We start from the raw sequence: 21,257 nt of genomic DNA, 5'->3' as shown, positions 1-21,257 counted from the left end.
GAGTCATGAAGAACACTGACCACTTGTGTGGAAAACTAAGGCCCTAAAGAGGAATGCCCTGCCCCTATAAATCCTTTCGCAGAGCTGAATGGATGGGTGGGTCGGTAAGGGATCTATAGCTAGACAGAGTCTCTACTAGATAAGGTGCTACTGAAGGTAAGTAACTTGTCCATCTGATAGAGACTTTTCGCTGCAGATTCCTTTTGGTATCTATTCCTTACCTCAGAATAGATACCAAAGCAATACCTCACCGGAGGTGGGTCTGTAAAACCATTTAATACCAAAAAGTCCTGCAGGACAGAGTGGGCAAAGGGCACATCAAGGAGCATGAGAGGACAGTTGTTCAAGGGCTCAAAGGGAGTGCACATCAGGAATGTCAAGATGAGATTAAGGTCCCACTGAGGCATGATCCAAGGAGAAAGTGGAAACATATGTTGTAAACCTTTCAATAACATATGCACAATAGGGGAACTGAACGGGGGGGGGGCTGGTCAGTCAATCTCAGAAAGTCTGAAATAGCAGAAAGATAACTCTTGAAGGTGCCCAGAGAAGAGCCATGCTGTGTAAGGGACAGAATAAAGAGAAGAACCTGAGAAAGAGACAAGGAAAGGGGATCCACCTGCTTGTATGCACACCATGCCACAAACTTGCGCACAATGGCAGGTGTATACTGTTTTGGTGGAGGGACACCTAGCAGCCAGAATAACATTGCAGGCATTTTGGAGCAAGGTCAAAGGCTGTCAACTGTCACTGCTCAGTCTCCACACAGGCGGAGGGTTGACAGGTTTGGGTGGAAAGCCCTCCCCTGCTGCGAAGAAGAAGATCCCCCCCAAAGGGGCAACCTGATCTTAGGACCGATGGCCATGCTCAACAGCTTAGGATGCCAAACTCTCCGAGCCCAGTCCAGAGCCACAAGGATGACTTGGGCCCAGTCGTTCCTGATCTTCTTGAGAACTCTGGGCAGGAGTGGCTTGGGCTGAAAGGCATACAGAAGGCCGGAGCTCTACTTGAGACAAAAAGCATCTCCGAGCGAGAGCCGCCTTGGAAACTCCGGCATGCAGAACTGTGCGTTCTTGACAGTGACGAATAGATCTAACCAAGCTGCTGCCCAGAGCTAAAAGAGACCTTGCACCACCTCTGGATGGAGACACCATTGTGATCTGCTAGGCACCTTTGGCTGAGTTCGTCCGCCCTGGTGTTCAGAGAGCCCGGTAGGTGTTGAACCACCAGGGAAATGCCATGCTGTTTCAGCCATGTCCAGAGACTTGACAAAGGGTCCACGACCCTACCCTACCTTGCTTGTTGCAATACCACATGGCGTTGGTTTTGTCTGTGAACACCTCCACTAGCCTTCCCTCAATGGAGGGTAGAAAGGCTTTTAATGCCAGCTGGATTACTCGAAGCTCCAGAAGGTTGATGTGGAGTCTGGATTCCTCTGATCTCCACCTCTACCAGATGGCAGCCCCCTCCCAGGAGTGATACATCTGTCACTACGATCAGATCTGGTTGGGCAAAGGAGAAGGGTCTGACGCTGACCCAATTGTGGTTTGTTAACCATCACTGCAGATGTTGTGCAGCTCCCTCCACGATCTAGACCATGTTGGAGAGATTTCCCTGATGCTGCGCCCACTGAAACTCCAGGTCCCACTGCAGAGACCACGTATGCCAGTGGGCAAGTGTCACAAGCAGGAGGCCATGAGGCCTGGCAGCCTCAGAGCCAGTCTCAGCGAAATCCAGGACTGAGGCTGAAATATCAGTATCATGGCCTGAATATACTGGACTCGCTGTTCAGGATGACAGGCCAGAAACTGCACTGTGTCCAGAATAGCTCCGATAAAAAGGAGGGTCTGACAGGGAGTCAGATGGCACTTCTGCACGTTGATAGTGAACCCCAGTGAATGCAAGAGGTCAGCAATATGCTGATGGTGAGAAATAACAGCCTGTTGCGAGCCCACCTTCAACAGACAGTCGTCAAGATAGGGGAAGACTGGCACCCCTAATCTCCGCAGATGATCTGCAACCACCGCCATCACACTCGAGTGGTACTGATGAGGCCAAAAGGAAGCACTTTTAGTAAACTTAAAAGTCCTTGGGGCCCACCGTGAACTGCAGGTAACGCTTGTGGGCAGGCAGGATGGGAATGTGGAAATATGCGTCCTGCAAGTCCAACGCTACCATCCAGTTTCCCAGTTCCAGGGCAGACAAGACTTAAGCGAGCATGAACATTTTGAACTTCTCCTTCTTGAGGAAAAAATTGAGAGAGCGCAGGTCTAGGATAGGACGAAGGCCTCCATTTTTCTTGGGCACCAGAAAGTAGCAGGAATAACAACCACAACCTACTTCTGGCATCAGCAAAAAAAAGATGGTCCTCCGCCAGCCTGTCGCAAGCAGGTGGCATGGGTGGAGGGTTAGTGTAGAAGGTGAGGAAGTAGCCCCTCTGGACAATCTTCAAAACCCATTGGTCCAATGTGATAGACATCCATTGGTACATGTGATGGCAGATTCTGCTGCCCAATTGGTGCCCATGCTGATAAGGGGGCATACTATAAGGGCTAGGATGCTGCGGCTGCCGGGAGGTGGTGGGCTGGCCAGACCGCTGGCTGCCCGACCGGGAGGTCTGTGAGTACAGAGTCCTCAGCCATGCAGAGGCTTTGAAACTAGCACACCGCTGTGGTTAGATTGGTACACCTCTGTGGTCAGGCGGGTACAGATGTGGTTGAAAGCCCCTTCTGTGGTCACGAAAGGAGCTAAAGGCAGATTGGGGGTGTTGAGGGGTCATGGAAAGGCCCAATGACCTGGCCGTAACCTTGAAGTCCTTGAAGTGGTCCAGCATTGCATCCAGCTTGTCTGCAAAGAGACAGGAGCCTTCAAAGGGAATGTCCGTGAGTGAGGCCTGAACATACCCAGAAAAGCCAGTCATCCTCAGCCAGGCGTGGTGCTGAAAAGCCAACAATGAAACCGTTCTGCCTAGCGAGTCGGTCGAACCCAGCCCAAAGCATATGGCGAACCTAGCTGTGTCTCTCCCATCAGCAACTGCTTGAGAGACCATAGGCATCACCTGCTCAACTGAGTCCCAGACCGAGTGGAGGTATTGGCACAAAAGGCACAAAGTGTTCACTGACTGCAACACCAGGCAGGCGGAAGAGAACATCTTCTTCCCCGAGGTGTCTAGCCCCGGATTTACTTTAAATGTGGAGACTTGGACCATCAAGCTCTCAAGGGTGGGGTGTGTTGTGAGGAAACTGAGGTCCATTGGAGCGGGACAGTAGCAGCGGAAAATCAATCTATTAACAGGAGCCCCATTGCAGGGCTTGGAACGGCCCCAAGCTGGACAACCATGAGGGCTTTGTTAAATAGTAGAAGCGATTCAGATGGGGTGACTCCAAGCTGAAGTACCTCCGTCAAGACATTCGTCTTGACAGCCACAGTGGGCAGCTGAAGGTCTAGGACATCCGCCGCCCTACTCACCACCATAGCAACTGTGACTCCCTCCTCTGTAGCCACGGTAGGAGGAGAAACCAAGTAGGTATCTGGGGAGGTGTCCAGTCCACTGGCGTTCACCTGATCCTCACACCCTGTGTCCTCGGTGAAATCTAGGGGCTGGCATTGATCAGCTTCTAGTGCCCCCTCCCAATCATCTATAAGTCCTAGCCCAAAGGAATGGGGTACAGGCGCTGATCTGGGTTGTCTGCCCTAGTCAGCACTGGAATCCGTGTTAGACGCCGCCGATCTGCCTCCATGTCGAGGTAGCTTGACAAGTGCCCCTTCGGATCCATCCAAGAGGCCCAACTGGCACCAGGGTGAGCCCGCTGGTGGAAAGCCAGTAGTGGTCCCGCCTGTGCCTGCATAGCCCGTAGACGCTAAAGTGGGGACAGATTGCCCAAATATGAGGTGAAGCGGAGAGAGGCGTCGAGATGGCCCTGGCACAGGCTTAACCACAGAACCATGCCTCGAATGTCGATGCTCCCTCTTACTCTTCTTCCATTTGTAGTACTTACCCAAACTCCTGGGCGACTTTGACAGTGAGGATGATAGTCTGGAGTGGCTCCACGACTGATACTGGAAACTTCCTCTCAATCGGGCTCGAGGTTGTCATGGCATTGCACATCGACCACCAAAGAGCTTGAAGGATTGCCCCCTCAAGGCCTTGAGGGGAAACATCCATTACAACGCAGTCATTAAAATGACCTACCTTTACAACACAACTGTTACAAAGCAAATGTCTTTACATCGCATGCCTTTACATTGCATGCCATTACAACACATGTCACTACAAAGCATACCATTACAACGCATGCCATTACAATGCTTTATAAGGTAAGTAATGGAGATTTGTTTAGTATTAGGGTGGGTTTGGGTTTTGGGGTACATGGGAATAGTAATTTTTACCCCTATACTATCCAACACTTTACCTACTGTTGCACTCACTGGAGTAGGAATAGTAATTTTTACCCCTACACTATCCAACACTTGGTAATTTTTACCCCTACACTATCCAACACTTACCCTACTGTTTGCGCTAAAAATATTATGCTTTGTAATGGTATGCGTTGTAATGGAATAGGTTGGAATGGTAGTTTTAAAAAAATGCGTTGTAATGGCATGCATTGTAAAATTATGCAATGTAATGGTAGTTGCGATGTAATAACTGCGTTGTAAAAGCATGCGTTGTAATTGCATGCGTTGTAGTGTCATATATTCCCTTGGTATGAATGGCAAGACAATCGGTGCAGGTCTAGGCGTTGTGGTTGCGCTTGAGGCACAAAAGACAGACGAGGTGTGGGTCCGTCATTTGACACTGACAGGCGCCACAGGGCTTGAAACAAGCCTTCCATGCGGATATACCTACCACTCCAGGGAAGAAAGTCTGAAACATTTTGTTGCCAAAAAGTCAAAAAAGAGCCATTCAAGAAAGGCTGGGGATAGCTCTTCTCCGGATCAGCACTGACTGGCGCAGAAAGAATGGAACTGACATCAGAACGCTGGAATGGCGCATATCTAGGCACCACACATGTCACTTCCGGTGCCGACGATGCAACCTATCAGCACACAGGGGTACTGCTCATGAAAAAAAGATTCTAAGGTAAGGCTAGAAGTTTCTATCAGATTCTTAGTGACTGGAGACATGGTCATACTGACAGGGCCCAGTGGGTCTTCCTACCTCTGTGGAGGTGAAGGGAGCTGCATACCTTAGTTTTCCCCTGTTCTGACATGATGATATCCATCTCGTTTGCAGTTGCTCTTTTATGTGCCTTAATACCTCAATGTAAACTGTACTAAGTAAGTACCTTGTTTCACGGTTCAAAATCCACAGTTCTGTGTCAGATTTCAAATAGTCACATGTAAAGTGTACGTAGGGACATACAGGAGTATATGATTAAGATTGAATGAGCCATATACATACTTAAATAATGCTCTGGCAACCCGTAGAGATAAGTTAAGTGCTTGTTCGAACATGGAGCAAGATCCACTTGGTGCCTTCATGGCACTATAGTAAGTGGATAGATAGGGGTAAATTCATAGGGGAGTTGGGGCGTGATATGGGTGGGGGTATGAGACCCATTTTTCACTGAGAAAATCCGAAAGGCGATTCACTCTTACTTTGAGCTTAATCAGAGTTCAATGGGCAATAATGACACACTATGGAAGGTGTTCAACCCATTTATACAGGGTAAATGCATTGCAGAAGTAAATGGGATCCTTAAGTCCTTTTGAAGTAGACTTGATCAGCTAGAGAAAAACATTAAAATATTACAATGGGATTGAGAACCCAAACACAATATTGTATTACAATTACACACAAATTGGCCTAATTTAGGGAGACACTGGACAGAGAGATAACATTTTGGGGTAAATGTGTATGAGCGAGACAGCATGGTGAGGGTGAGTGTACCGGTCATGCTCTCATGGCATTGATATGCCCAACTTGGGCAGCAGAGGATATACCACAAATAGAGGAAAGTACTGGCGAATTGGTACACAACCTCATGGAAGCTATTATATGCATTCACAAAGTTTTATACTGATCTGTATGCTCCACAAGCAGAATTAACCGCCCAGGAAATTCATAAATATCTGGATACTGCTACCCTTGCCTGGCTAGAACTTGCGGAGCGTAAACCACTGTGCTTCCCAATTTCCCTTGAGGAAATTAGAAGGGTTATCAGAGGCATGGGGAATGGTAGTGCCCCTGGGGGAGATGGACTGCCCATTGCATTTTACAAAGAGTATGCAGAGGAGCTAGCTTCCTTACTGTTAGAGGTCGTCTTTCACAACCCCCTCCCCACAGGGCCCCATTGCTCCACCACTCTTACCTGCACGGGCTCCAGCAGCTGAGTGTATATGAGGTCCAAATACATTTTTAGAAATCAAACTTGTTGTAGTACTCCATACAATACTTCTTCAGTGAGTCTTTGGTCATGCACTTTCGCCTGTAATCTTTTATCTGTCAAAAGGTCCTTTCAGCATTGGCACTTGAGACGGGCAACGCCAAAACATCCAGTACACAATTTGCAAAACCTGGCCATTGACATAGCTTTCTATGCCAATACTGGTGCACCCGAAGATTGCAATTCTCTGGGACAGGTTCTGCAACAAATGCGTTGAACTGGGCACATATGCCCTCTGAGTTATTGAAGCAGTCAAAAATGAAGCAGCACTTTTGAAGGTTCTAGGAAAATTCCCCTTTATGGAAGGGATTTAGAACTTGTGCAACATACCACAGTGAGGCTTCATTGACTTCAAATGCCATGAATGGTGAAGGGATATGCATCATTGCAAGCCATTTCTCATACATTATAAAATAAAATTTCCTGAATTGCTCCTCAACATTTCTTTGTTTACCAAGTGGCAAGCTGCAGTGCCACAGTCACTAGAAGTGTCGGCCCTCCTACTCTCAACATCAATTATGCTGAGGACTTGAGAGACAAGGCTGTTTTCAGTCTCTAGTTTTTTCAATATGTCCACTACAGCAGTCATGTTTTCCTGTAAAAATTCAAGAATGCTATAGAGTGTACTTTTTTCACATCACTATCAATATGCAACCGAAGATCCTTACATTTCTTGCCTTTGGCATCATCACTCAGCATTTTTTTTAAAACATTTGCCACATGAATAATATACAATTCACGACCCCTGGGACTGAGAACCACCTGCTAACTGTAACAGTTGGGATGACTCTTTCTTTGATGCCACACAAAGCACAAAATGAGAAATATTTGCGCTTTAGTTCCTGCGTATATCAAAACAGTGCACCAGAATGGACTAAAAAGTTAATAGCTTTCTTCATTAACTCTGAAGATTGTAAAGATGGTTTCAGCATACCATCTAGCAAATGGGCAAGGATCTCTTACAGGGATGCACTTCATCTCAGGTATCGATTTTGACATTTCATCACACAACCTTTTCATATATGTAACTGAACCACTGCAAATACAAACAATATCAGTCCAATCTTAGTTGAACTTGGTAAGAACATTTTGCAGCAGCATTTTAAGGTTGTGCCTGCACAGCGCTTGCGCTGCGCTTGAGAAATGTATTGGTTTTAATATAAACTTAAAAGGGACTTACATCCTGCCTCCTCTCTTTTCTAGCTTCTCATTGGTTCATGTGTGTGCCACTTACTTTTCCTACATTTCTAATAGCTCTAGCATATTTTCCTGCATTTACCAATGCTTGTTCCTCGTCTGCTCCTCATATCAGTTTCCTGCCGACAAAATGGTGGAACTATATTTTCATAAGGTTTTGCCTTTTTCTCTTGCAGCATATTTATATAACAATTTATCACCCGGAGAGATTAAGTGATTTGCTTAAAATCACAGGATGTTGTGCAGAGCCGCTGAGACTCGAACTGGGATCCCCATCTCTCGAGTCAGCAGCTCTGGTCACTGCACCACATCCTCTCCACTCCTGTGTTATCTGTCAGGGAGCTCTTTCCTTCTCCCAGACGATGATTGACGAAAAAAGCTCTTTATTCATTACATAGGTGAAACTGATGCATTACCAATGCTTGTTTCCAAAAGTCTGGTATCATATTTTCACCACTATCCCAGATGATTGGTGACAACACTCTTTTCACATATACCTGTATACATCTTGCATTGAATGTTTGAAGCATGGGGTGTTTGGCAATTCACCTACTATCAAAACTAGAAAAGGGAGCTGATGTTTCAAGGGGTTTTACCCATTCGTTGTGAATAAATGTGATGGTACCTATTGGGAAAGATTCTTATGAAACCAGCCATTTTACCTATCAGTGAAAGAATCAAATGTAGCCAAAGTATCAAATATGATTTTGATATTTCCTGATTCTCTACAGTTTATAAAATACTTAAACAATACATAAAACATGCTTCTAAACCCTGCGTCTTTAGACCAAAGACCACAAAACTGAAAAAAGGAATAAGAAATAATATTTTAGTGACATCCCTAAACAACAAAACTCAAGCAGAATAATGTTAGCCCATTCTTTCTTGCCGCTAGCTTATATATTTGTATTGGCCCCATCAGAAATAAATAACAAGCATTGAAAATGCAATAGGTCTCGCCTTTGATTAAGTCAAAGCCATTTGCTTTGTTAATGGTATTGTATAGCAAAGCAAATGGCTTTAACTTAATGAAAGGCAAGACCTATTGCATTTTTAATGCTTGTTTGTATCTCCTACCCAGGGCTTTAAGTGAGCTGGGTCCTGCCGGTGCTCAGCGCCGGCAATTCAAACAAGATCCAAATGCACTTAAAATAACTTAAAACGTTCTTTAATTGTAGTGCCTGGCGATGAAGAACATGTAAAGTATTTTTGTTCACATGATACTTCCCACCCAGTGTTTAAGAGGTGTCATATGTATGGCCAAGTGGAGAGGTTGTCCTTGTCCTGCTGTGAGATACATTTTAGGAGCATTGTTTGGGAGATGCTAATAGAGCCACTAGGGCCAGGTAAAGAAGGAGACGGAATGGGAGGAATGGAAATAATGACGGGGGAGTGGGGCCAGTGACAGAGACTAGATGGGAGAAAGGGAGGGATAGACATGGAGACAGGAATATAGGAAGGGAGGGAGAGACAGAGACAGGAATACAGGAAGAGAGGGGGAGACATAGACAGGAATACAGGAAGGGAGGGAGAGACAGAGACAGGAATACAGGAAGGTAGGAGGAGACAGAGACAGGAATACAGGAAGGGAGAGAGAGACAGAGACAGGGAGGGAGAGACGACAGAGACAGGAATACAGGAAGGGAGGGAGAGACAGTGACAGGAATACAGGAAGGGAGGGAGAGACAGAGAGGCAGGAATACAGGAAGGGAGGGAGAGACAGAGACAGGAAGGGAGGGATGGAGAGACAGAGACAGGAATACAGGAAGGGAGGGAGACAGAGACAGGAATACAGGAAGGGAGGAGGAGACAGAGACATGAATACAGGAAGGGAGGGAGACAGACAGGAATACAGGAAGGGAGGAGGAGACTGAGACAGGAATACAGGAAGGGAGGGAGAGACATAGAGAAATAATTAATGGAGTGAAAGGAAAATCATTTTAAAAGGAACTTTTTCTTTTTAAGAATTTAAACATACGCAACCTAGCTGATGTGGGTTTTTTGTTTTGGTTTTAGTGTCCTTAAAGATAAATTAGTCATACTGATTTTTTAAATATGATGCACCTAAAAATTCAGTTTTTTATTTGAAAATATCTGCTGGCGAGTGTTGGTAATACACCAGCGAACGATTCTTAAATCACTGAGCCCGCTTCATTTCCCATTTGGTTTTATACGTGACTTTTATTTGTGGGACCGGGCTTAGCAAGGTATGTTGATGCTAAATGACTAAACTATAAAATGCAAACCATAGAACGAAAACAATGGCCTGAGCAGTGAGGCAGAGATTACGTCATAGTTTATTTGTTAGCCTTGGTCGATGTTTTAAAAAAATATTTTTATACAGTGAGAACTCGACCCGAAGGTATCTGAGCACTAGTTACGTTACAGAGGGACACATACATTTCTAGGGATGGTCAGATTGAGTGATTGCCCGGAATCTCAGGATGCGTGTGCCTCTTGCCAGACTCGAGCCTGGTTCCCCAGCTTCAAAGTCGGCTGCTCTAGCTATGAAGCCACAGAACCGACGGGTGCCATTATTAGTGCATCAGCATAGTCATGGGGAAGACACCTTGGCATTATTTCCCCAAAATCCTGGAGAGCTGTGGCATTTGAAATAATAGTTTTAAAAAAACAGCTGGCAAAAAAACGCATGTCCAACTCCACAGTCGGTTTTTTCTCCGTGCATAAACTTGCTTCTTAGCTGACAAACAGCGGCACACATATGTGGCAAAAATAAACATCTCAATAATTCTTACATGAGATCTACGAAGGGGCACATATGCAAAAGATGGCCATGTGACGTAAAGGATGAATGAGCTGCCTGTATTAGAATATGAAGTACATCTTGGCAATATTAACTCCTTATGTGGCTAAACGCTTCTTTGGAAAAGGTGTAGAACAGTACATAAAATGCAGCTTGTGAATCATATTCCTCTGTTTTAAACATTGGTCTGAGCTTCGATGGAGCCAGGACTGCAGGGGTGGCTGGCAGTCGCAGCCGCTACTCGCCCAGGGGGTCACCGTACTGTGCATAGTACTTCATGCGCCGCAGTAAGACTTTATTACAGAAGAGTGCAGAACTGTTTATATTGTTTAAAAACGGGCATCAGCAGTCGCAGTTGATAACGGTTAGTGAGAGCATTCTATTAAGGACATTGCAGCAGTGACATGGTGGCAGGAAAGCAACTACTGGCGGAAAGCAAAGCAGCTCCACCCGAAGTCTTGGCGTGTTGCAAACATAAACAAGAGAAGCCCGGCGGAGCGTGGCGCCCGCGCGCTTGGGGGCGGGGGAGCGGACCCTTTGAAGTGCTCCCAAAAGGCAGATTGCATGGCGGCACGATGCGCGTGATTGTGCGCGTGCTAGCCATGCAATCCGCTTTTTGGGAGCACTTTTCAAACCCCCTTACAATAGTCTCGCTTTGCGATCGCTTACGCGATCGCTTACGCGATAGGAAGGTCGAGACCTAAAAATTAGTCTTTTACTCTCCTTTTCTTTGAATGGCATTTAGTTTGTGCTTGTGCAGGTGTTTTTTCAGTGTTTATATGTTTACACTGGTGAGGGCTATTTCCCTGTCAGTGGAGTTTTATCAGTTATTATAGGTTTAAACATAAAACAGGATAGCCTAATTATATTGTAATAACCTTACTTAGGCCTGGCAAAACTGCTCATCTCTGTGACTCCTAACCGCTCATTATCCTTAATCAATGTGGATTACAGAAACCGGGCCAAAATGATAGCTAAAAGAATTCTCTCAATACCAAGCCTGGTTAGACTAGACCAGTTGTGATTCATCTGCAGTAGGTAAACAGCAGACATCCTCTGTACCCAATAGCCACATTTCTAAATGTGGCCAAGGTCTTCAACTCAGTTGAATGGCCCTATCTGCACACTGTGATGGAGAGAATGGGTGTGGGCACAACTGTGTCACAATTAATTTGCTCTATACAGATCTGAACCCCAGAATTAAAATCAATAATCAATGTTGCCCCACCATACAAAGTAGAGGAACACAACAGGGCTGCCTCCTTATTGCCAACTTTATTTGCCCTGGCAAAGGAGTCCAGAGCATGTGTATTGTGGGAATTCCATCACCCCTGTGGGATTTAACTTAGGACTCATAGAATACTATCATCAATATACACAGATGAAATGCTGCTGTTGAGGAAAGATTCTAAGTGTAACTTGAATCCCATAATTTGGGAAATAATCACCTTTGGTAGGCGGTATGGATTACGGATAAAGTGGTCTAAGTCAGTAACGTTCTGCCTAACAAAAACTACTTTGCCACCCACCCTTAAGTTTCGAGTAAGTTTGCAAACTGTCCCAGTGTACTACTTCGGAATCCAATACAAATGGGAAGTGGAAACTCTAATTTGGGAAAACTACAGCAAGTGTAGCATCTCAGATAGAGAAATGGATTAGATTAACATTGACAGTGGCGGGCAAGCTGGTGTTAATGAAAATGGCAGTGCTACCTAAACTCCAGTACTTATTCCAGAATACCCCAATCCCATTACCAAAGACCTTGTTTGAACAGTTCAAATCCCTGATGATTAGGATAACATGGGGAGAATGGCAGCCTAGAACAGCGTGGTATGAAATGCAGTTACCCTACAATGATTGGAGTTTTGCCACTCCTAACTTTGAAATCTAATATTGAATAGCCCAAGCTCAATGTGTGCATCAGTGGTTATGTATAAATATATGGAAAGAACACAATGCACACTCTGAGACATACTAACATATCAGAGAATATGGTAGAGAATTGCAGAGGCAGTTCACACCTTGCCAGAAGAACCAAATGAAAGCAAACTGCTCACATTACTCATTTCAAACCCTAACCTTGCCCGACTAATCACCACAACATACAACAGCATAAAGAGGAATGGGAGGACGGTCAACTGCAAATCAGAGACAAGTGGGGTAGGGAGCCATTGCATATACTTACAAATGCCCAATTGACTTACTATTGCTCCCATGGACATCTTAATTAAAACATCACTTGAATGGAAGCATCTTAATTAAACGACATATGGAGCCTGCTCCAGACATACCTAGAAGTGCCCAATAATCAGTAATGTGCATAAAGGGTCGTACGCTACAAGATATAGGAATGTGGCCTGAACTGTTGAAAGAATAAATGACGTCCCATGCATAAACCATTATAATACCGGTTACTGTAACACCAGAACTTCTACTGTAATTTGGAATGTACATGCTTAAATTCCCAAACACTTGGTAAGATATACCGCTTCATTACTACAATGTTGCCTTGTCTTTATAAAACCGAAAATACATTTTTTTAAATAATGTAAACAGTGGAACCAAAATTGTCTTCCAGGGATTTCAAGAAATCGTTGCATTCTTTGAGTTTCTGGAAGAGAGGTGGATGTCTTATTTTTCCTGGCTGCAACATGCAGTTTCAGACAGTTTTCTATTAATTTTTTTAATGGTGTGCTTCAGTACTGTTTCGGGCTATATGTGACCCCTGCATAGTGGATACTGCGAACTGAGTAGCCTGCAGTGGTCAGGCTGTGGGTGTTCATGATGGGGCTCTAAATTTCATGCTTTACATCATTCTGCTTTCCATAAAATATCTTGCCTTTTCCAAATGATGTATGTCAGTGCAGTTTCATGGCACATGCAGCCCCTGCATATGGATACTGTGAACTGGCTTGTCTGCAGTGGTCACATTGTTAGCGGAAGCTCATGATGGTGCTCAACACTGCATGCTGTACATCATCCTTCATTCCATAAAAGTTTTTTCTTTTTCTGAATGGCATGTTTCAGTACTGATTCATGCCACCCAGGACCCATGTATTGTGGATACTGTGAACTATGTGCCTATGGTCCACACGATGGGGGACAATTTGAGTTGGAGTTGAGGTGAAGGCAGCACAAGTTTCTCACTGAGCCTGTCACTATGTCATAAATGTTTCTAGACTATATACTTATCTAATTGTTGTGCCTTCTGCAGAGCACATTGAGAAAAGGTCGAAAATGTGCCAATTGTATTACCATTTTGTGTAGAAGTGTGTGAAGTTAGGCACAGCTTCTGAAGTAGCTATTGCAGCTTCACTTTAATGTCTAGAATGCTGCTTGTTTTGACATTCCTACTATCCACATTGTTATTATGGCTGTAAGTGCTAATATACATATTTTTTAGCAAAACATATTGTGAATTTAGGTGGTGGTACGTTTGAATCTAGTGGTGAGTTGGATTTTGGAGGTAATTAGCATTGTGTGTGTTTCATTAGAGTACTTTTTTATTGTATTATTACTGTTTGTTGCCCTTTTGCAGGATGTGTAGTTGGTACAATAGGTTAATCTGCTGGATTTTGATACATTTTACTTTTTTTCATTGCGTCTGTATAGATTGTTTTTCTCTTTATATATTATTTGTACTGTGGGCTTTTCGTTGAGTAGCGTGACTCCCATTTCTTTCACTTCTACTGGTAGATATGCCTGATTTTTTTGTTTGAAATTGTTTATTGAATTTTACATTTTGGTACATTTTTACAAGCATCATCACATGCCACATGCATGCGCACACTGAATAAAAAGAAAAGTAGACATATAATACAGTTGATATGCATAGTAAGGACATGTATATCATATTATTTGTGTGTCGTATGATATGTATCATATGTGATGACCCGTTAATAAACAGGGGCAATACGAACTAGGACAAGGTTGTGCTGTACCACTTGGCGCTGCCCCCTCTGTGACGTGCGCTGCAACTGCACATACACTCCCTCCACATGTCTAAGATGTATGATTCTAGCTGCGGCTAGATGTACAAGTATAGTGTGACCTGGTTATGTACGTGAGGTGCATGGGACTTGAAACCACATGAATCCCTGTATTATGGAGCACCCAGCGGTGCCAGGTTTACTCTGCACTGACCATTGGGTCTTGCGTGTAGATTATGTCTCGATGGGGGTTTCTGGGAGGCTCCGGGTTGTCCTGTCAAGAGTTCCAAATCAGTATTGCATCCCACGCCGCTGCCCGTGGGAGCGTTCGAAGACCTAGGCAGTCCTCCCAGTGTAGTGCCACGCTTTTCGCTTGTGCCCAGCATGTCAACGACTGTAGCCAGGCTTTTATACTCGGCGGCCCCGGCGACTTCCAACACCTAGTGATTAGGCGCTTGGCTACAATGAGCCCAAGGTCTATAAATCGGGACATTACTTTATGCTTCTTGATTCTCTGGTATAGGCCCAGCAGGCAGGTTTCCCAAGAGCACTCTACTGTGCGCCCCGTGCATTCAGCCAGATGCGTCGTGACTGACTGGCAAATATGCCTGATTTTGTTTTTGTTCAAACAATATCAGTGCTTCACTTCAGTGGGTTTTCCAGTATGTTTTTTGGGGGGCTTTTCCTTTTTGAATTTGTTTGCTCTCAACTTTCAGGTATGGCTTCACGCAGTATGCCTGCTGCTGAAGCACTGGAGCTGATTCTGGAATCCTGTATGGAAGTGTAGCCAATACATGATTCAGAGACTGACACTGCATCGATGTTGATGGTGGAAAGGATTCTGGAAATTAATTATCTGTCAGAGAGGTTTTGTATTGTTTGAGGAATCTGATTTTTCTGATGATGGTGACACATCTGTTGTCCCCCCCGTCAAGGTAACTGACTGCTGAGCAGCAAGTGGAAGCACCAAGGGTAACAGTTCCTCAAGCTTACCCACAGTATCTTTGACGTGTCCCTGCTGGAGTAAGGGCACAGGAGGAGCTGATGTGGGTTGCTTGGATAGAGTGCAATTTGTTCAACCCCCTTTTACTGGAGTTGCTTTTGGTACTGTTCATTATTTTAACCTCTTTGCAGATGATGGATTTCCCAGCAAGATGGTTGTTCAAACAAACCTATATGCAAACGATATTTGATGCAGTTGGGGGCAGGCTTCAGCCCTATTCAGGCATGCACCAGTGGACTCAGTGTTGAAGAACTGAGACAGGTTTGGGGTCTTACTCCCCTCACCGCATTATTTACAAGCCAGCAGTGTACTTTAACTGGTTGCGTAAGCAGTGGGGTGCACACCATTTTCTCTGCTGACATTAGTAGAGATCATTAATTCTTTTGACAGCTCATGCTGCCTTTCAATTGAGGACTCCCATTGTTCGTTTGATAGCTTCCTGTCGCAGGCACCCAGCAACACAAGTGTTCTACCGTTATTATTAACACAAGTGTGGGAACGATGAGTGGTAGGAATTTTGTGGATCCCTGCAGATTCTGGAAGTTTCTGCCACAGAAATGAGTGAAAAATGCATAGTTCAGGCAAAGTTTGTTGTTCGCAGGACATAAAGGGTAGGAAATCATCTGGGTATCTAGCATTCAGAAATGTCTGGATTTGGCAGGTTTATGCGGGTGGTGACCGATCCCAGGTGAAAAATCTGTATCTCCCCACATTGCAAAAAAATCAGCAGTTTTGAGAGGAAACAAATGATATGTCCATGTAGCATTTTGGGGCCTTCCCTGTTGCGGGTACTGGGCCCACCCATTCAAGTGAGGTAACGTTTTCATCGGGAGACTTGTGGTTTTCTAGGTGGTAGAAAGTGTGTGGGTCCCTATAGATTCCAGAATTTTCCTGCAAAGAAATGAGAGAAAAATGTGAGTTTTTAGCTAAAGTTTGAGAATTGCAGGAGATCCACACAACTCACACCATCCTAGACTTTCTGGGTGTCTAGTTTTCTGAAATGTCTGGATTTGGTAGGTTTTTCCAGGTGGCGATCCTAGGTCCAAAATCCATAAATACCTGAATTGCACAAGAAGAAGTGTTATTTTGAGTGGAAACATTTGATCTGTCCATGTTGTATTTTGGGACCTCTTCTGTGTTGGGCCCTGGGGCTATCAACACAAGAAGGCTAGCATTTCTATCGAAAGACATGTAGGAACTCTGGGTAGTAGGAAATGTGTGAATTCTCACAGATGCTGGATCTTTCCCTCTCAGTAATGTTAGGAAATCAGTGTTTTCAACCAAAATCTGAAGTTTGCATGGGCTTCTGGGTAAGAAAAGGTTGTCAGATCCACATAAGTCACACTCCGGTGACTCTCCTCTGGGTGTCGAGATTTCAGAAATACCTGTGTTTGGTAGGTTTCCTTGGGTGGCGGCAGATCCCAGGCCTAAGATTCAAATCTAACCACACTGTATTCAGATTAGAGGAAAAAAAACATTTTATCAGGAGACATGTGGGAATACTGAGTAGGAGGAAATTTGAGGAACCCCGGAGATTATGGAACTTTCCCTCACAGAAATATGGGAAAAGTTCAAACTTTTAACCAAAGTTTGAGGTTTGCAAGGGCTTTTGGGTAAAAAGGCCGTGGATCCATGCAAGTCACAGTTCCTGAACACCCTTGGATGTCTAGTTTTTAGAAATGTCTGAGTTTGGTATGTTTCACAGGGTTCTGGCTTAGCTAGGGCCTAAATTCCTCAGGTATCCACATTGCAAAAAAAACATAGATTTTTCTGCTGAAATGTTATGTCTCCATGTCATGTTTTAGGATGTGTTGTGTCACAGCACCAAGGCCCCGCCCACAAAAGTAGGGCACTTTTTTTTACCAGGAGATGTGTGAGAACATAGAACGTTTGTTATTACCAATTGACTTGCTATTAATTTTTGGCTTCCAAATGTAAGCCAGTGTGCAAAAACAGAATACACTTTCTAAACTGCCCTCTGAATCACTTGACAGTATGGGTGATCTCATATTCAGAGGTGAACAAATAATCGCTGTTCCTAAATGCAGCATCTTTTGCACATTTCAGAAATACATAGGTTTCCTTCATCCCCTTTTTTCCTTCATTATTATTTTACCATATGAATTGCTGCATGGTCGGCATACAATGAGAATTCATTCAAAGTTTCAGCCGAGTTGTTGAGTCTGGGTATTGTGTGTTTCTGGAGAACCTACATGCTTCAGAAATCCTCACGGCTGGAAGGGTCTATCGGCCGTAACAGTATATTGTTGGTAAATCAACCATTGTGACAAAAAAAGTCACCAATAGCTATATTTTCCCTACTCATTTTCATTATTTTTCGTTTCAGCGATCAGAGTCTTTGGGAAAACAGTTATAAATGACTCCTTAATGAAATTAGAATTGTGTCTACTGTTGAGAAATGTATAGTTTTCTGAGATCACCTGTGGGTTTCACACATGTTTCTACCACAAGCACAATTAGGTTGAAACCAGAAAAATTGACTACTTCTTAGAAAAATGCAAAAACTGTGGTAAAAACTGTTTTTTGATACAAATCTGCTTGTTTGTGAACGCTGGTGATCCTAACACAGCAAATCTTTTGCTGTTGCCATTTTTAGTAAAGAAACATGCAGTTTCTTTAGCACGTTTGTCTAAAAAAAAAAGAAATCTTCTACATTTTGGCTATTTTCTCAGTTTTCTCTCGGGAAGCCTACAAACTCTGGATACCTTTAGAATCTCAAGATGTTGGAAAAAAGGGCACACATTTGGCATTGATAACGTCTGTGGAAAAATAATTAGGAAGGCTTCCCCTCAAAAATCCAAAAAAGGGTTTAGGACTGGGGGTAAGGCTTAGCAGTCAAGTGATTAATTTCTAGTACAGGCTTCCCTAACGAGTTGCTCGTGAGCTACTGGTAACTCTCCTGTGTGAAGCAAAGCCTACTAAACTAAAAGCTTTTGCTTGGTTGAATTAATAAACATGTACAGCAAAACTGAAAAGTGTGCATTCAAGATGGAAATGTGCTATTTTCAGAACTCATAGGCTGATCCCTGGATACAAATAGTTGCATTTCCAAAAATACTTAAAGCTGATCGTCATAAATCATGCAGTGTTGGGGAAACCTATTGCTAACATTAACTTTGTGCTAGGGGCATGTCAGCTTTGGCTATTACGTAATAAACATATAGAGGCATTCCACATTGAGAAAGCCTTTTTCACATTACTACTAGCAACCATGCCTGATGCACTGAGGTGACCACTGCTGATAATGTTGCTTCGGTGGCCACTAATGTAATCTTGTCTGATGTGGCCAGCATTACAATATTAATAACATTAGCAGCTCAGAATGATTTGATTGCCCTAAGTACCTCATATTACAGAAAAGGTTGGAGACCCTGCTCTAGTATATGTCTTCTGCATCGACATTCCAATGTTCTACCTCTGGTTTTCCTGTTTTAATGAGATAATTCTAGTGTATAACACTGGAATACACTAACGTGATTAATGTGCTTGTGCCTGGAGCTTGGACACAGCCGCGGCCCATGCAGGTAATCTGTTGAAATCACCCCCCCACCTGGCCCCACGGCTCTTACCTGCACAGGCCATGGCTGCTTGGGCATGCAACTTTTTGAACAGCGTATAATTGCCAATAAAACCCTTGGATGTGGCCTATTATGATATGTTAGAACACCTGAGGATGATATTTCCACCCTAAAAAAGTACGCTCCTTTGGTTTTACTGCGTCAGTCTCTGTGGCTAATGTGCACCCTTGATTAATAGGAACCTTTATTTAGAATATCCTTCTTCCTTAGAAATTTTATGATGTGAGAACTCTGTTAACTGTTGTTAAACCCTGGCAACTGAACAGGGGTTCCCTCTAATGCTACTCCTAAACAGGGGCTTACATTTCCTTCCTATAAAATGTAATGCCCACAGGACCTCATATGGTATGTGAAGAGTAACTGACCTCATGCAGAGTGAGATGTTTTCCTTCCCTCCTCTTGGAGTCAAATCGGCCATAGATGATGCTGTGCTTCCTGATCTCATCCTCCCTATGGTGGTCCTGCTCATCCATTTCAAAGATGTGCCCCACTGTCTTGGCCAGTTTCTTGTTCTGCTTGAGCAGGGCCTTGACCTCCACTGAGTCACTCCGTGGGAAGCTTTTCAACAAGCGGTTCACACTTTCTGAGAGGGTTTCAACCATATCCTGGTCCAGTTTGTCTGCATTCTCTGAATTGGGAGGAAATGGCGATGTCCCTTCCTCGTCAGGGGTAAAACCATCCGATTCGGGACTCCTACCTTGCCATAGTCTCATGTCTTGAAAAGGGGAAAGTTTATCTCCTTGATCAAGAGGGCTTTTTGGGCTGAAACTTCTAACTGCAGGGATCCCAAAACCTTTATTTGTATTTTCCATGGGCTTAGCATGCCCATTGGTGATGGACTTTCTACCGCCTGTCTCTGACATCTTAAACAGTGGTATGCTGTTGACTGGTATGGAGGCAACGGGTTGGTTAAAGAGTGTGGGGTTTGTGGCCCACTCCCTGAGAGCTTTTTGTAGTCGTCGAACATGAAGAGGCTTGGTGGCCATGCCCACCAGTGACATTATCTCCAAAAACTCCTCCTCCCCAGCTTCACAAAGCTGTTGTACATCATCACCGCCCTGTTGGATGAAGGTTTCATAGTAGGAAAGGAGGTTGGATCTCTGGAGGACACGGTAGAGCTGGAGTTCGCCAAGGGTTCGGGGTAATGACATTGTAATCTGTTCAGAGCTGGATCTGTAGAATTCGAAAGATATAAAACACCAGATATCAATATTTGGGTATTATTCCATACGTAATATAGACAGATTTTATATTGTTATTCATTATGAATATTGTTTGAAATAAAAATAAGGACAGAAAATATATGAGTAGCGCTTTCTATTTTTTTTACCCTGTTTGGTATCACCATTCTGCCATGGAAAGGGTGATGCAAGGCCTTAGATAATGCATCTTTGCAATTAATGGAGGATGTGAACCAGTTTTTGCTGAGAAAACAAGCACATGGGGCAGTTGGATGATGTATACTGGGTGGCTAAGGTAGGGTTGTAAAATGTACTGCCATGTCTCGTTTCGCGTCATCTAATTACAATATTAAGTTGAGTCTTTACTGGAGGGTTAGGGTCGAATTTTTACATACGTGGGGAATGGAGGGAAAAGATAAATAGTGTTTCGTCTTTTCATAAAAAGGATACATACACTTCCTCTCTCAACAAAGTTTCTCATGGAGGTCATACACCTCATAAATGCTTGTTCTGCATATTGTCATTAACACCACCCCCTATGCCTCATCACAGGTCTTATTAATGAGGTGGATTTCAGGAACGTTTGTTTTTTAAAGATTTTTTATGAATTTTAGGAAAATGGATTTACTGAAAGAAATCGGTTCATTAAGGACAGGCATTTGCAGATGCCCTCGGTTTTCGGTACCCGTGATTGTCTTTACCTGAAAAATTCTTGCCTATGACTTATGCTTCAGGTGTCCCTCAGCAGCTAGCCAAATAAGGAAAAAAGTAAACCAAAAAAGGTACTAGACAGTCTCCTAGATCAAATAAAATGCAGAAAGCTAACAATACTCAGGATGAGCAAGTGCCATTTTTAATGCACACATTTTGTCTTTTCCAGTGCTTCGGCATATCAGAAGACAGTGTTGCAGCACCTTGACCACAGTAGAGTAGGCCATAGCTTGGCTCTGCACAAGAGATGACTGTAGCATGATCTCTACAAGTCGTGGGTTGGTAAAGCAGCTGGATAGGTGCATGGTCACTACATTGCCGCATCTCCCTGGTGTCATGGTGGATTGGGGCGAATGCTTATTCTGAGCATAGATTGAAGAGAAGACTTGCATTGCTGATCTACATGGGACTGTGCCAAGTCGGCACATGCACAGAAGGTGTTCTGTCAGTTTCAGGCTCCGGCTGGGACTCAGGGAAGAGGGAT

The 21,257-nt window shown here is 44.0% G+C and overlaps 1 protein-coding gene across 2 annotated transcripts in view; it reads right to left on the bottom strand.

Annotated features, from left to right (window-relative positions):
- NAB2 (NGFI-A binding protein 2) overlaps nt 1-21,257 on the bottom strand; it is a 127,345-nt gene that overhangs the window by 58,320 nt on the left and 47,768 nt on the right. For both annotated transcript variants that reach the window (XM_085600972.1, XM_085600973.1), the window contains exon 2: nt 19,247-20,054. In XM_085600972.1, the coding sequence (XP_085457098.1) occupies nt 19,247-20,054 (808 nt within the window). The remainder of the gene's footprint in view (nt 1-19,246; nt 20,055-21,257) is intronic.

The sequence above is a fragment of the Triturus cristatus genome, chromosome 4_2, assembly GCF_964204655.1.
Source record: "Triturus cristatus chromosome 4_2, aTriCri1.1, whole genome shotgun sequence".
NCBI lineage: Eukaryota > Metazoa > Chordata > Amphibia > Caudata > Salamandridae > Triturus > Triturus cristatus.
The sequence above is the reverse complement of the archived record's forward strand: the minus strand, read 5'-3'. Positions and strand labels throughout refer to the sequence as shown.